Source organism: Nyctibius grandis, chromosome 21 (assembly GCF_013368605.1).
Source record: "Nyctibius grandis isolate bNycGra1 chromosome 21, bNycGra1.pri, whole genome shotgun sequence".
NCBI lineage: Eukaryota > Metazoa > Chordata > Aves > Nyctibiiformes > Nyctibiidae > Nyctibius > Nyctibius grandis.
In genome coordinates, this window is record NC_090678.1 from 8,530,087 (window position 1) to 8,546,201 (window position 16,115).

The following is a 16,115-nucleotide window of genomic DNA, read 5'->3' on the forward strand; positions in this document are numbered from 1 at the left end:
ATTTAAGTAAATTGAAGGAAAAAGGTAAAAGAAGAAGAAAAAAGCTTCACTTTCTCTAGTGGAGCGCTTTTTTTCTCAAAAAAAGAAGAAAGGAAAGAAAATGCTCTTTAAAACAACTGAAATTCTCAGCTGAGAAAGAGCTTGAAGAGTCTTCTACCGCAGAGTTTGGTTTTTTTTTTAATGATTATGAAGAATTGAAGATTGAAATGAAACTGAAATGAAAATGTTGCAAAACAGAAATACATGATTCGGTGCATTGCTGAGATCTCTGCCAAAATCAGCAAAGCATGAAAGCCACTACTTGCAAAGCACATCTGTTGGTCTACTAGTGAGAATAAATGTGAAGAAAATCCTTACCCTTTGTCTTCATCTAAAAAAAAAATGGAGTCTCAAGAACTGTAGACGTAGCTGTAGTTCAAACTGATATTCACACGGTTTGCTTTTAAAATTTTGTCTGAAATTCACAAAGTGGACAGGTTGTATGGAGAAGAGAGAATGCAGCTAATCCCTAAATTAAGGGTGCAATCGTGTTCTGACTATTCCTTCAGCCTAAGTTTGAAACAAAGCCTACAGTCTGCTAAATTGCTGATAATATGCCAAATACCTGACATATCAAGGGCCAATTAAATTAATTCCGTTCTTTTCATTTCAGATTACTACTCTCTGGCCTTTTTTTCTTTGCAGTTCCTTAGCAACACAGTTTTCTTCCCCTGCAAATTGAACACTTCCATCAGCTCTAAAGGATTTCAGGCCGGTTATTTATAGAGGGACAGGGGTATTCATGACACATGATGGACATGGAGCTCAGCTGCATGGAATTCATAATCTCAAGATCCTGAGCTGGGGAAGGCTTCCACAAGTTTGCTTTTACATGCACTTACATCTTCAGAATCAGAAGTTAAGTGATTCCTAAAATTATAAACTAAACGGTGGTAAAAGCATGATGAAAGGATTAAGGCGGTAGGAGGGTAGTGCTTAATGTGGCTGATGCGATTTAAAAAAATACTCTCGAGGTAGTTGTTGGTAAGGACAGGTATGGTTAGGATGATTATATGGGTTGACTGCTTTTGTGTGTTAGGTAAGAAAAGCCTTCGGTGCACCTTGTCCCATGTGGCCTCCAGCTCATTTTTTTTGGCAGGCAGTGCTGCAGTCTCTCCTCAGCCAGGGTGCTGCATGCCTGAGGCAGGATGCCCCAATGAGCAGGACTGAGGGAGCCACTGCCCTCTCTTGCCTTCCACCCACGGCTCTCTTCCAGTATGTGAAGCTTATAAACTGAGTGGGGAGAGAGTTAAAAGAGCAGACCAGAACCCGTGTTGCTGTGCTGGAGGAACAGGAGAGGGAAGAGAGGATTGATGGCGCATCTCAGACTGTAGTACCTGGCTGCTGTAGTGCAAGTCTGTTCTCTGAATGTACTGTGCTGATCTGTGAGGAGGTTGGTGAGTCCAGAGGCACTAAGTGACAGTTCAAACCTTGCATTGGTCAACTCTTCAAAAAAAGTAGTCGCTAATTCTATTATATCTATAAAGACTTAAGTACAATCTGAATTGGAGGTTCACATCGATTTACTGACGTGTCTACTTGGGAATTCTCGGCTCTTCTTATTGCCTTAAAGCACTGGGCGATTAATTGATGGACGTTGTCTTCAAAGGCTTTTTACACCCCTTATGGATTTCTGTGTCAAATATGCACTGCCGTGATGTCAGTCTTAACATCTTTTGTTGCTTTGGTGATCATGTACAGGCAGATTATTCCCAAGTGCCATTCATTGATTCCTATTTACACATGAAAATCCTGGAGTACAAAACACATCTGAAAACCTGTAGGTGAAACACTGTCCTTCACTAAACCTGTAAGGCACACCTGGGGAGTTCTTGTATTCTCTCTGTCTCTGAGAAGCAGATAATTGTTTGATATAAACCTATCTTTTTAGCACATTCACTATTTGACTAATTTTTTTTGCCTCGCTTTTTAAATTTTAGTGATATCACCATGGCTTTCTCCCAATCTATGATGGTTTGTGCAGATAATAGCAGTACTCTGTGGGCATGTATTCTTTCTGTTTCCAGAGAGGAATATTGCTTGTACTGCTATTATTTCTACAGCTGAAATTAATCTATGTGTGCCCCATAATTTAATTATGTGTGGAGGCTGTTGAGTTTTTTAGATGGGGGTAGTGATGTTATAGCCCTCATTATCACCAGGATATGTTGTACAAGCACTGGTTCTTAGTTCCACTAATTCTCCCTGTCAGCTCCTTGCACTCTGAGTGAAATTGGATGCCCCTCCCCTTTTGTGAATTTACAGTAATCAGCAAATAGAGCTATTATAGTTGGAATTCATGCATGTCTCTCTAGCATGCCAAAGTGAACTCGGTTTAATTACTTCTGGTGGGGAAAAATGAAACTAAACATGCCTTCTGACTCTTAGGTTTGCAATTTGATTAGTCTTTTGTTTGTCATGGTCTCGTTTACCTTACTGGCTATTTCTAATATAGTGGAAGGCTTATGCTTGGTCTAACCTTGTTGTTGAAATGCCTTTCTCTCATAGAAATCTTGACTGTCACTGCTGTTCCATAAACCGTGTCATTAGAGGAAAGTGTTAATGTAGCAGCTAAGCTTGATGGTCCCCTCAGCAGAAAACCAGGCACCTTTGGCACTAGTGTCAGTAAATAAAAATTTCTTGGGTTTTTTCCCCCTTCTTCACTTATTTCAGTGGAGGTGGAGGGGGGAATTTTATTAACCTATTGATTCTGACTCAGAAGGATAATTACTTTCCAGATCTTTATGGGCTATATTAGTCTATCAGCTTTCATTTTTTGACTTCCCTCCCTTACTTCCTGTGCTCACACTTCTATTCTCTTTGTCCTCCTGTTTTTTGTAGTAACTCTCACCATTTATCTCTTTGCCCTTTTTTTGCTACTATTGTTGCCATATTCAGTATCTTTTTTAAAACCTGTCACAGAGGGCACAGGATCCCTAAAGAATTTCTCCTGCAGAATTTCCCTCCCCTCAGTTTCGCCAGCGAGCAGTGCTGCTTTGCCCGCAGCACCCTGATGTGTTTGGTGTGTGCTGCGCCCCTCTCCACGCCACCTCTGCTGGGGTAGCACCAGAGCCAGACCTTTGCAGATCACTGGGCTCCTGTGTGGCTTGACAAGGCTATCGTAGCACTCTCGTTGCACTGCTACCCACCCTGTAAAGGCTTCTACGAGAAACCAAGGGAGAAAAATGCTTGAATTTTGCTTTTCTGCCTTTTGTACTTTTTAAAGTCACTTCCCGAATAGGTAGCTATCGAACCCTGAAGTGTTAATTTTTGTGTTTAGTTACTGATGCTGCCTGTAGGCTTAAACATATTTTGTGGTCAGAGGTGATTAAATTATGCATATGTTTTTGCCATAGAAGAACTGGAACACATTTTGGTTTGGACTCTTGAAAGAAATGCACTTTTTTTTTTGGTGTTAAAGCACAAGTTACAGGTGATAGTTGAAATAATTGTCTCCCTGTCGTTCTGCATGTGCATATGTATATGCCATTTCTTCTGATCTTTTGTGTGGTTTTTTTTCTTTAATACAGCAGTTCGGACTTGTCATGGAACCTTTTTCCCAATGAAAAACAATTTCCTGTGGTGCAATGGGAAAATGTGTGGTTAAAAACATTTATTTTGGCCTGACACAGTGAATACACTTTTAAGACTTTCTTTGGTCGTTTTTTTTTTTTTTTAGACAGCATGTCAAGGTAGAGTGCTTTAAAAGAGGACTCTGAAATGATCAGAAGGGCTTATCATTTATTAAATCTGCTGTTTCTCTGGTAACGTCTGAATTTCAAATAAACATGACATTTCTTGAACCTGACATTAAAGCTGATGTGTTCTGGAAGGGGTTCGACCAACAGGCACTGGACTCACTTGAGCTTTTATGGAAGGAGAGGAAGATGAGGGCTGGCTTGCTAATGGGAAGGCTTAGCATGGTGATACTGATGCTCTGTACTCTGAGATCCCATGTAGGGAGCTCCTTCCTTGTCCGTTGGGGAAACCCAGTGATTTTAAGATGTGTTCGTGCCTCTCCTGCCCTCCTGTTGCGGGGGAGCAGCCAGTACCTTTGGTTCCTTGTGGTTCTCTTTGCTCTGTGGCCTTTTGATTTAAATGAGAACATCCTCTGCTTTTGGTGTCCCACTTTAAGCGATCAGGGTTTAAGTCTCATTGGAGGATCTTTTGAACCGAAGCAGTTTTTCCTTAGGGGGACAAAAGGAGTGTGCAAAGAAGGGCATGACAGGCCTTCTACACATGGCAGAGCTCTGCCTCTCTTTTTCTAGAGGGCAGTAACTGTTTTTTTCTCCTGTTGACCTCTTGCTCCAGATTTGCTGCTGTTGTAGCATGCTGCATCTTTCTCTCTTCACTGGTTGCGCCATGTCCACGGTGGAGTAAAACGGAGGTGGGCAAGCAGAGCTGCAGGCAGAGGAAATGCAGTGCAGGGCATTATCCATATTGCATTTCTTGAGCCCTGCAGAATGCAGTGCTCTGAGTTAAGGGCTACCCTGCCATGTGTTTGGTTTAGTATATTTGGTTTCCATGCTTTGTCTGAATACATGATGCAGTGAGCTTTGGGATTTAAATGTTATTTTAAAACCTTGCAGCTCCAAAGATTAGGCACTGCTGCTGTCCCTTTTAAAGGCATAGTGCTTTTGCTCTATTGCAGACCTCTTAAGTAACCCACTGAATGAGTGAGGAGGGATGGGATAAGGGACTGACTTGCTCTAGTGCCTCAGGCCTGTGGCTAATGCCGGACAGGCTTGTTTGAACAAGGCAGGAATGGGGTAGGAGCTGTGTTCACATCTTCTGTCTTCCCTCAGCACCTTTTGGTTTTCACTCTTTGCCAAGAGCGAGCTCTTGGGAGTGCTGTTGTGAGTAGTAATTTTTACAAAAGGCATTGAAATTTAAAAGCTAAAAGGCCTTGTGGAAACATGGTATTTGAGTTTTTTTTTTAATTGCTGAATACCCTATGAGCATAACTTCTACGTCACGAGCACTTATGTTTGTGGAAAACATTCTTCTGTGCAAATATCTGGATATTTAATTAGTATGTGCATCAAGTGGGAGTGGATTCTTACACCATCTATCTCTCCACGCATGCGTCTAGTCTGGATCCTACCTTGTCTAGGAGGAAATCCAATTAGTGTTGTTGATGGTACTGTTAATGAAAATAGTGTTGTCCCTGTCGCATTCATCTGTTCAAATTGTTCCTTTTCACATTTTCCCCTCCTGCAGATAGATATATGGTTGTATTAATTAAGGAAGCATGTCTGATACTGTTATTTCTGGTTATGGTGTTTAATTTAAAAAAAAAATTATGCTCCGTTTAAAGATCTGTAATTACCCATGTTAACATATGTTATGTCACATCAAAACCATTGTCTGAATTATGAGCGGTTCAGAACGAGTGCTCAGTAAAAGCTGCAGAAGCACTTCATTGCCCTGATTTATGTGATTGCTTTGCCTTCCTGAGTCCTGCAGCGAGAGATCTAGATACGGTCCTTCCCACCTTTGTGATACCAGGCTGCGTGCTTAGTGTAGTTACGATTTGAGTAGTACCCGAGAGTAAAGAGTTTCTGTCTAGACCCAGACTAACTCGGGTGCAAGTGAGTAGTGGGCTGGGAGCACGGATTGGAGGTTTCACCTGGCAGTTGCTTTATTTTGCTCTGCTCAAGAATTAATGTCAAGGAGTTGACTTAATGCATATATCCATGGGTTAAACATGTTACCTGTGTTCCAGTAGATTTGCTTCTCCACGGGAAGAGCAGCAAGCTGTTTGCTGGCTCTCCAAACATGCAAGCAGAGAGCTGATCCTTGGAGGGATTTGGAAGATGTCTGGGGAAAAGCCACAGCACAGTGGGGACAAGCTGGTGGTGGCCGGGGCCTGTCCTTTACCGACAGGTGGCAGCTTGTTGTCATCGAAGAGCATCTCTCGGGGAGCTAGCCCTGCCATAGCCTTGTTCTTACAGCAACGCAGGCAGCATAGGCCTTCTCATTTCCATTGTGTGCACAGGGCGTAGTAAATTTATTAAGGTAAGAATTTATAAGCATTAAGATACCTATATGAGTTGGAAAAGTACAGAAGGCGTGGAAGTGTGATAAAGTTGCGCAACAAAGGGTTTTCTTTGCAGCACTGCTTGTGGCATATTTTAAGATCTCCACTGAATCTGCAAGGAATTTTGCTTTAAAACAATTTTTGGAGTTTGTTTGATTTGAAGGGTATGAACAGAGCAAGGTCAACTGCATACCAGGTCACTAAAATCCTCAAATGGAGGAAGTAGTGCAAAAAATGCTCCCTTCTCGCATGTCTACAAACACACCGATGCTTATGTTGTTCTTTGATAAACTATTTATACGATGAAATACTTGTTTAATTTATCTCCATCCACTGTTGGTAGAACTGCTCTACAATTTCCAATACCATGGAATTGCTTTGTATTTCAAACAAAAGAAAAGCTTTATTTCTGCTATAAAAGTTGAAACTTCTTAATCTTTAATTTCTCTCTAAGCAAGTTGCATACAAGTTGTTTGCTCAGATGTATGGGGTGTGAGTGAAAATTGATATATCCCCATGTCTTTTCTTCCCACCCTCCTTTCTCCCACCCCTTATTCTTTTCCTCTAAGTACTTTTATATCTGGTGGCTTTTTTACTTCAGTGTGTTTCGTAAATCTGTCTTGTCAGCTCAGAGCATTTGTGCCATGAGGACTGTGTTGGCTGGTTTTGCACTTGCTGCATTGTCTAACCGCATTCACATGTTTTGAAGAATGATCTGGCATCTTTTTTCATAACAATTGGACTTTAAAGAGCCTGGGGAGGAATGGTTAGGGCAAAACTCGTGTGGTATTGGAGACAGAATTCGAGGCTACCTTGCAAAAATTTTAAATATATGCCCTTAGGACATAAACCATGTTTAGTTCTGACTAAGCCAGAGATGTATTTGAGCTTGGGGTGGGTTTTTGTAGTCTATGAGCTATCTGAGTTGGGATGGTGATGCATGGTGTCCCGGAACGTGTGTTTATTATGGGCTTAGCTGGTTATTTGACGGGATCTTTTACCACAGGAGAGCTGGGCGTAAGTTCTGCCTAAGTGTGGGTTGGGTGGTAGTTCAGGAATTGGCTTGAAGAGAGTTCATGTAAATGTATGCATGCCACTTTCATCAGGCTTGTGCTTGCTTTTCTGAGTCTTGCCAATAAATGCATATTGAGATCTTGTAGCAGCAGTACTGTGAGCTTCTAGGACAGAAAAGCTTGTTTGGGGTGAGTTACAGTGGGAGTGGAATGGAGGGCCTTCATGCTAGCTTCTGCTTGAGTTACTCTAATCACAGGTGCTCTGGTGAGGCCACATTGTCCAGTTTGACAAGACTAGCTCCGATATCCCAGTGTAATGGGAAAAGACTCTGCCACTGCAATGAGGGTATCGATACGTGCTGATGTGGCTTTTGTACTGCCAGCCTGTGGTACCGTTCTGTGGCTGGAGTCCATGCGCCTCCCTTCTCTGAAACAGAACCAGAGAAACATAATTGCAGCAAACAGTTTACAAGCAAAAAGCTTTTCTGGTAGGTGGCTATGAAATGATCTCTTTCAGAGCTGATGTGGAGCATTCTAAATGCAGGGAGGCCATTGAGAGCCCTGGGTAGTTGCCTTGGCTGCTCTCTTTATGACTTTGACTAAATAATATGCACTTCTGTATCTCAGAAGTCAATGTAGGTGTGTACCCATATTGCTGCATAGATTAGATGAATTCACAGTGATGTTTGAAGCAAGGGCTCTAGCTTGAGCTGGTATTTTAGTGATTTTTCTCCCACTGGGAGAGCAGTAAATAGTCTTAGATTGTAAAGATGGGACTAGAAATTCAGGTCACAGTATAATATGCAAGACCTTTTTTTTTTTTACCTTGTTAACTTTATGCCAGGCTAAGTATTTCACAGCAAAAGTAAATTTTTTTTGTGCAGTTTGTGAAATAAATAATAGAGAGATCCTGTTAAAAAATGCATTGGCTTGCTTCCTTATTTTAATATTAATAAGGCAGGTTGCTACAATAAAATTAGCTCTGCATGGTGTTTGTCACTGTACTGCCAAACCAGTCAAGTCTAATGCCATTCCTTCCTGAAATGAATCCCCAGGAGAGCAGTATTTGTGCCATTCTGAAACCTCTAACCAGGGAAGTTGGAGTTGAACTGTAAATTATGGAAAATGCAGATCTTGATCTGGGAATCCCAAGTCTGTATTTGACCTTGTGGCTTTCTGGCTGCTTATGTGAAGTGTTTTAATGTTGTTTACACATGTGTTTTCTCTGCTGTAGTGATTTGTATCCAATTGCTTGGCTCATCATGTTTATGGACAACTTGGTAATCATATCTGTATGGTTTCATAGTCCAGAAACCTCTTCTGGTGGGGGCAAGACAACCTGAACCATGAAGGTACTGAACTAGAACTGCAGTGCCCTAGGACACAGTGCTTTTTGATTTACGGGCAAGGGGCTGAAGGCATCTGAGGAAAGAGTGTCATGGCAGTTGGCACAAAGGAGATACTGTCTTTTTTTTTTTTAAAGTTGAATCTGTGCCTTTAAAAGGAAAAGCCCTTTACCAACCCTGTGCCCCTGTGATTTATAGCATACATTTATCTGAGCCACAGAGCAAACAGAAAAAACCTGTAATCTTGATGTGTTTTGTTGTGTGATCAGAACGGCATTTTTGTGCTTATAAATAATATCAACACTCATTGTGTTAGAGGCCCTGTCAACTGAGGTGATATTTAGGTTAAAACGAGCATTAGGGGGTTATTTGATCATGGTTATAGATACACTTCTGCCGAAACCTGCATTTAAGGCAAGATTCAACTCTTCATTTTACAGTTTGCATTTTTAGTTTAGGATCCAAATTGGAATTACATTCAAGCTTTGCCTGCCAACTGAATCTTTATAAGATTTTATTGAACACGGAAGTCTGGGAAGCAGGAAAGCACATATGTTTAAATACCATCAAGGTCTATGGGTCCAAATATCTGCCTAAGTGTTTTCTTGAAAACAGTCATGTTTCAAGTAGGCTTTTAAAATTTCTACTTTAAAGAAATGTATTGAGAATCCAACAACTGGGAGACACTTTCTTAGCCGGCGAACACCCACTCTGAATAACCAGGCCTTTGCAGTTCGATGTTATTTCTCTTCTTGTGATATGCTCTGGTAAAAATTTGGAATTATGGATTGTGTTTGTATGTACTTTCTATAGACTGGATGAAGTTGACAGCTCCGCCTTACTTTAAGTGGTGTTACTGGCATCAGAAGTAAAACAACCCATGTCTTCCTCCCTTTTTAATTTGCGATCTGCAGGAGTCTTAGCTGAAAACGGAGATATCTGTTTGTAAATGTGAATGATCTCTTTGTGCAAGAGGCTGGGGAGGTGGAATTCCCTCCATGTTCCTTGGGAAAGAGAGACAGCAGCACTGTCTTGCTTTATGCCATTAGCCAAGGAGACATTTCATCCAGAAGATGAAGGTGGTGGTAGTTGTTTTTTTTTCTGCAGCAGAGGGAAAGTGGGACAAGGTGAACAAAAGGAAACCCTTAGCTTCTCCCTTCTTTCCAAATTACTCCAGAGAGAGGCAAAACAAGGCAAGACAGATGGTGCAACTGTAGCTGGGAGTGCCTTGGTGGACTCCTGGCCAATGTCAGCTGGATGAGTGTTTCTTTTCCTCTATCCTGCAAGAAGGGAAATGTTGGATGGAGAAAAGAAAATAGCTGGGTAAGCAGCACAGGCCCACAATTTTGTCCCTATATGAGGCATTGATTTACAAAATGGGGTCACTGAATACAGCCTGCAGCACTTTCAGGAAGAAACTGGAGGACCTAAGTCTGTTTTTTATATTCTTTGACTTATTAGAATCTAGTCAAAATGTGATTTTTTTTTTTTTTTTTCCTCATCTGGTTAAAGAACATGCTTGCTGTCTTAGGAACACTGTGTCTTCCTGGGTATGGAAAATGAAAGACGGGAGAGGAGACAGCTCACCACGTCATAGCTGAGAAGCTGATATTTATTCCAGACTTCAGTACTTGTTTAGGCTGTTCCCAGTCCTGTGTTCTAAAGGATTACAATTTCTCTCTACTGCTGGAATTTACTTCCTTTTTTGTTTTTTTTTTTTTCCTCTTTGGCTTATTTGCCTTGTATGTTCTGCACTACTGAATGATTTGAAAGTGTTGACACTAACTTAAAACATTTTGGTATTCTCTTCTGCTTTTAGTGTGAAGATGGTCTGCCTAACAGCCAGAAAGGTCCAACTGAATTAGCGCCTGAATATGGGCTGGAAGACAGAGTAGATGTTCGATACCTTCAGTGGTTAAATGGGAGGCTGAGGTTCCAGTGGCGGGGTTTGCATGCTCAGCACCAAGAGCAATGCAAACTTTTGCACAAGGTAAATGATTCTTCAAACTCACTATGCCATTGTTTATTATTTAAAAGCCTTGTCAGCTAGTGCTAAATGTGCAAATTCTTCTTGTTTGCTAGTTCTGCATTTTCTGTAGGTAAGGGTGAATTACTCTAAATATAAATACCCCCACCTTTCCCCTGTGGGGCAGAACCATGACAAAATGAAGTATGTACAGTGTTTGTAAGGTTGTAATTGTTGTGTGAAAGTCTCTCGTGCAGGTTGGCGCATTAGTCACTACTTCAACCATAGACTGTCTCCATTTTTCTCAGAAAATGCTTGGTAGAAGCAAGACAGAGCATTCTGGTCCCACAGACAAGAAGTAGTGATTGAGAACTATAAGTTCATCAGAAATGTGGATGCAAAATATTGAGCATGGCTGTTGGAAGTAATAGCAGCAAAATAAAATGCAATTTCCCTTTCTGAAGTACTAGGAAAAATCTGAGCAGAACCCAAAATCTACCTGCTTTTAAATCGGGAGTCAGTGGTGGTTTCTACATTGCTAAGATTCCAATTCTGTTCCCATTTATGAATAACATTTATATGCCTGTCTGAAAATCACAGACATCTGGGAGCATTGTGTCTGCTTAGGATGGAAATAGCCTGCAGTCCCAGGGCTGACAGTGATGGTGACTGCAGAGACAAATTTTTAAAAAAATGGTTCTAAAGATAGTCCTAAAAGTTATTCAGTAATGTTTCCCTAGGCCATCTTTCTCCATTCATATCTCTTCCGGTAACTTATATGGAGCCACTTGGTATTGTACCCAGAATCTTCACAGAAAACCTTTTCGAGACTAAGAACAGTTTTGAGAAATTTCTCCTCAAAGAACAACATTTATCAGAAAGTTGTCAGAATCAGAACAAGAGGGTTTTGATGGTTTTAATCTTGTGTCTGACAGAGCAATGCTGAGAACTATAATGAGGTTACATTTTGTTCTTTGCATTAATTGATTGCTAGGGAAGATGTCTGATTGACAGCCCGAGGGAAAGATCAGGTGCTGTGTGTGCAGCATCTAAAATAACCTTTTGCTTCTCGTTGCCCACTGTGACTGTGCTTTCCTGATCTGGGAATGAAGAGAGCAATTCACCGTCAGTGCAGGTGCAATCCCTGGCTTTTGCACTGAGATTAGAGACAGTGATGCTATTGGGAGAGGTGGCTTAGTGACATAAAACTCAAATGAAATGATTGGCATCTTCTCCCCTTGATAAGCTACCTCTATTTAAGGTATGCTGATTTTTATAGTAGGTGAGGCAAATATCTCCATAACTCATCATCAGTGCTCTGATTTATGTAGTACTTGGCAGTAACAAATCATTAGGCAGCTTCAATACCTCAGCTTGCAGTTAATGAGACCAAGGAAGAATTAAGAGCAGGTCGAACCTGGGGCCTCGAGTACAAACAGAGATACTCTCAATGGTCCAGATCAGGCACTGAAATGACGAAGAGGTGTGCTGACTGCGCAACATGCTAAACAGGGGAGACGATGACTTCCTGTGGGGATTGTACTCTGAAATAAACGGACTTTTTTTCCCCTGTGGCTAGCCAAGGAATAATGTTTGCTGAAGTTAGGACTGTTACAGTCAGACAAATATGAGACAGGTTAGTTATGCTGCAGTTCCTTGGACCACGATTTCCAGAATCTGGAAGAATAAGCAGGAAGAAGAACGTGTCTTCGTTCATCCAGTTTCCCAAAGCTGCCATTACTACCTTCTCCAACAGTCATCACTGGGCTAAGTTGAAAGCAACGAGCGGTGCTGGTGACGATTCTTACGATCACACTGTGTTCTGCAGTGTATGTAGAGGGCTGCCATCACGGGTGTATACATAGGAGGATAGACTGGAGCCCAGCTCCTCCACATGTGATCACACGCTGATATGCGTGCTCAAATACGTACGTGCAGCTGTGGGAGTTCTGTTCAGAGCTGTAATAAAGTGCAGTGCTCTGGTTTATATTTTAGTCTATGTTAAAAGCAGGAAAATTGAAAGGTAAAAGTGACTTTGGAAGGGAGTTCATTACAGTGCCATGTTAATGTTAATATTTACAGTAACACAAAATATAACATACTTATACAATTTAACAGCTGCCTAAACAATAATTGATATTTCCTGACTCTTTATAGAGAAATTTTGGCTGTGCTACTGCATTAATTTTAAAACTTTAAACTAGTCTGCTGTGTGTTAGAAGACTGAGCTGACCCAATATGGCCTCTATATGAGCTGCTGCTTTTCTCATATAAACCACAAACACAGTATGCAAAAGGCTAATGAGTGTTATGTTTTTTAATTACGCTGACAGATTTACAGAGGGCTTTCTCTACAAAATGATAATTATGGCTTTTACTCGCTCTGTTTAATAACTTAACAGGTTATGTGTCTCAGCTGTGGAACAGTCTTATTTACTGCTGATCACGAGCTATAATTTTTGCCAAGTAGTGGCGACACTTCCACAGTTTTCATTCTGTGACTCACACAGGCTCTAAAATACCATATTGTCTGTTTGGGGCTTTGTGGGAAAACCACATCACACTTGGGAATTATGTTCTTATTCAGGAGATGACTGCTTTTCCACTCTGTATCTTCTAAGTGTGGATATTGCTACTGGAAGTAAGAACTGTACATAGAGGATCCAGCAAGAGGCTACCAAGATAGTCAAGGACTAGCTAAGTTGGGCATGACCTCCAAGAAGAGGTTGAGGGAGTTGGGCTTGTTTGCTCTAGTGGAGAGGATGCTGAGGGAGAGGTCACCTAATAGCTGCCTTCAGCTATTTGATGGGTAGTTACAAGGATGGTAGTTACGAAGATGAATCCATGGTCTTCTCAGCAGTACCAGAAGACAAGGGGGAAGGGGCCACTGATTATACTTGGAAGGTTCAGGCATATTAGAAAAAGCTTCCTTGGGATGATGGGCAGCATTGGAGAAGGTCACCAGAGACACTGAATGGTCTCCATCCTCAGAGGTTTCCGAGACTCATACGCAAAGCCACAAACTGATGTTGGTGATAGTCCTTGTTAGAGCAGGAGGTAGGACTAAAGACCTCCAAAGGTCTTTTCCCTTTCTATGGTTTTGTGAAAAAACTCTGAATCGCTTGGGTGATCAGGGACATGTACTTGCAGATTAGGAGTGATGACTGATGTCTTAGTGAAATATTACTGTACTGCCTGAAGAAAGGGGAAGGGAGCAGTAGGAGGGAAATATGAGGGGGAAACAGGCAAAAATAAATGGCTGTTCTTTCTCTGAAGTACACAAATGATAACTAAAACTGATTGCTGGGGCCTCTATCTACTCTGTCCTGCCTGCAGCCACTTAAGGTTGATGGTATGAAGTTCTGTAGTAAGCAGTGTAGGTTACTGAAGAGGGAGGCCTTCCTGGAGCTACAGCCGGTCATGTGGTGGGAATTGCTTGTTAGGTGGTCTGACAGGCTGTTCCTCTTTGCTAGTTCTTTTGATGAGCTGCTTTTCAGTGACTTCAGCTCCCAGAAGGCATGTTGAAGCTTAGACACACATATCCTGTTGTAGGAGGAAGGCTTCCTCAGGGAAACCTCAACCTCCCTGTTGCTGAGGAATCTTGCAGCCAGAGGCTATGAGCTGTTGAATAACATTATAATGGCTTCTCAACATGGACAGGTTGGCCTGCTTTGAAAGTATAACATACTAATACTGTTATAATTCCCTCAAAATTCTCGGTGGTACGTATTTACCTGAAATACCTTCAAATATATGGAAGCGTGAAGGATAAATTACTGTGTTAAGGCATGCCTCTTGGTTCCTTCTGTTCTGTTTCTTCTTCCTTCTGTCAAGTGCCAGAGGAATATCTTATCTGCCTGGTTTTTGAACCCTCTTGAATTCATAGGGGAGAGCAGCTGTTTTTAGTTAGGCTTTGAATTACCACTTTGCCTTAAAAAATGTGAATGAGAAGCCTTGCATAGTTTCAGAAAAACAGGTAGGAACCTGTGTAGTTTAAAACTGGCATTGTTTTTTGGGTCTGTTAAATGCACAATCAGCATGTGAAAAGCAGCAGCGGAACAAGTGAGTTTCTGCAAACCTGATGGATTTCCTGTGGGTATTTTCAGCTATCCTCCATCCACTAAAAGACTAGGACAGAAATTGCACCTGAAATAGGGGAGGGCTAGATCAGGTTCAGAGGTGAATTTTGTTAAGCAGGTGAATGTCTGATTGTGGACTATGTGTATAGGTTAGTAGGAATAAAATGATATTAAATTGAATTCTTGATGATAGAAGAAGAGCTTAACATAATTGGCATTATCAGATAATGGTAAAATGACAATAATGGTTGTAATATGCTTGGAAGCTGTAAGAGCAAGAGTTGTATTCTATCAGTAAGAATGCAGAGCAGCACTGGGAAATACCTCCTATGAATGGAATGGTTTCTTGTGCCTCCTCCAAAATAAACAATATAATATAAAATGTGTTACAATGGATGGGATGAGTTGTATCTGTATATCTGATGTTGTAGTAAAAGAGTAAAGGGACAAGGACAAAGCTTTGATCTCTGAATAACGGAGGACAGAGACTGGTGCTGGGTGATTACCTCGTTGTCAGTAATTTATGAGTAAGCTAAACTGAAGTTGTTAGATGCATTTGTATCTTGGCATGAAGAATCTACAATGTTACTCTGTAAATCACTACATTGGTTCATTATGTCTTTTTTGCCTTGAGATATTTGGTTTGAAAATCTTTGGTTTTTCCTGAAGTGGATTTGCCATTAGATCTCAATAGCGCATTCTTGAATGCAGTAGAAGTTTTTCCTCTCCTACAAGTGTGTGAACTATGAACAAAAGCCCCCTTTTAACCTTCTCTTAAGTGAATTAGACAAGCTGATCTCCCTGCAGGGTGTCTAAGGTCAAGCAAGGGCCTTTCGGAATTGGTGCTGGAAACTCCCCAGAAGTGGGGCTCAGTGGGGGGCTGTGCCTGTACTCTCATCCAAAGGTTAGTGTGAGGTTAAATCAGACCTGCCTCCACCTCAGTCCATTCCAGTGACACGAAGCAACAGCTATACATGTTCTGTCTCTCACCCTCTCACGTGCTGCTTTTATGTTGGTACTGTTTCTCTCTTTTAGCCTTGTTTCATCTTCAGTATGTTGTGGTTATCAATAACAGATTGCAAAAATACAAATACTGGGTTATTCCAGTTACAAGTACTGGATTATTCCAGTATCCATCTAGTCCAGTCTCAGGGGAACACCTTATTCCTCTGTTGTTACAGCTTTAGAGTATTTGTTTTGGGCTTTAGCCAGTGATGCCCGCACTTCAAGAAAGATGTTGAGGTGTTGGAGCGAGTCCAGAGGAGGGCAACCAAGCTGGGGAAGGGTCTGGAGGGTCTGAGCTACGAGGAACGGCTGAGGGAGCTGGGGTTGTTTAGCCTGGAGAAGAGGAGGCTCAGAGGTGACCTTATTGCAGTCTACAACTACCTGAAGGGAGGTTGTAGTGAAGTGGGAGTAGGCCTCTTCTCCCAGGCAACTAGCGACAGGACAAGAGGACACAGCCTCAAGCTTCGCCAGGGGAGGGTCAGGTTGGACATTAGGAAGCATTTCTTCTCAGAAAGGGTCATTAGCCATTGGAAGGGGCTGCCCAGGGAGGTGGTGGAGTCACCATCTCTGGATGTGTTTAAGAAAAGACTGGACATGGCACTTAGTGCCCTGGTCTAGTTGACGTGG

General features: G+C 41.7%; 1 protein-coding gene across 1 annotated transcript in view; it reads left to right on the forward strand.

Moving 5' to 3' along the window:
• The window catches only part of TEDC1 (tubulin epsilon and delta complex 1), an 85,560-nt gene that overhangs the window by 19,591 nt on the left and 49,854 nt on the right, over positions 1–16,115 (forward strand). The window contains exon 5 of the mRNA XM_068416750.1: positions 10,258–10,428. Within this exon, the coding sequence (XP_068272851.1) occupies positions 10,258–10,428 (171 nt within the window). The remainder of the gene's footprint in view (positions 1–10,257; positions 10,429–16,115) is intronic.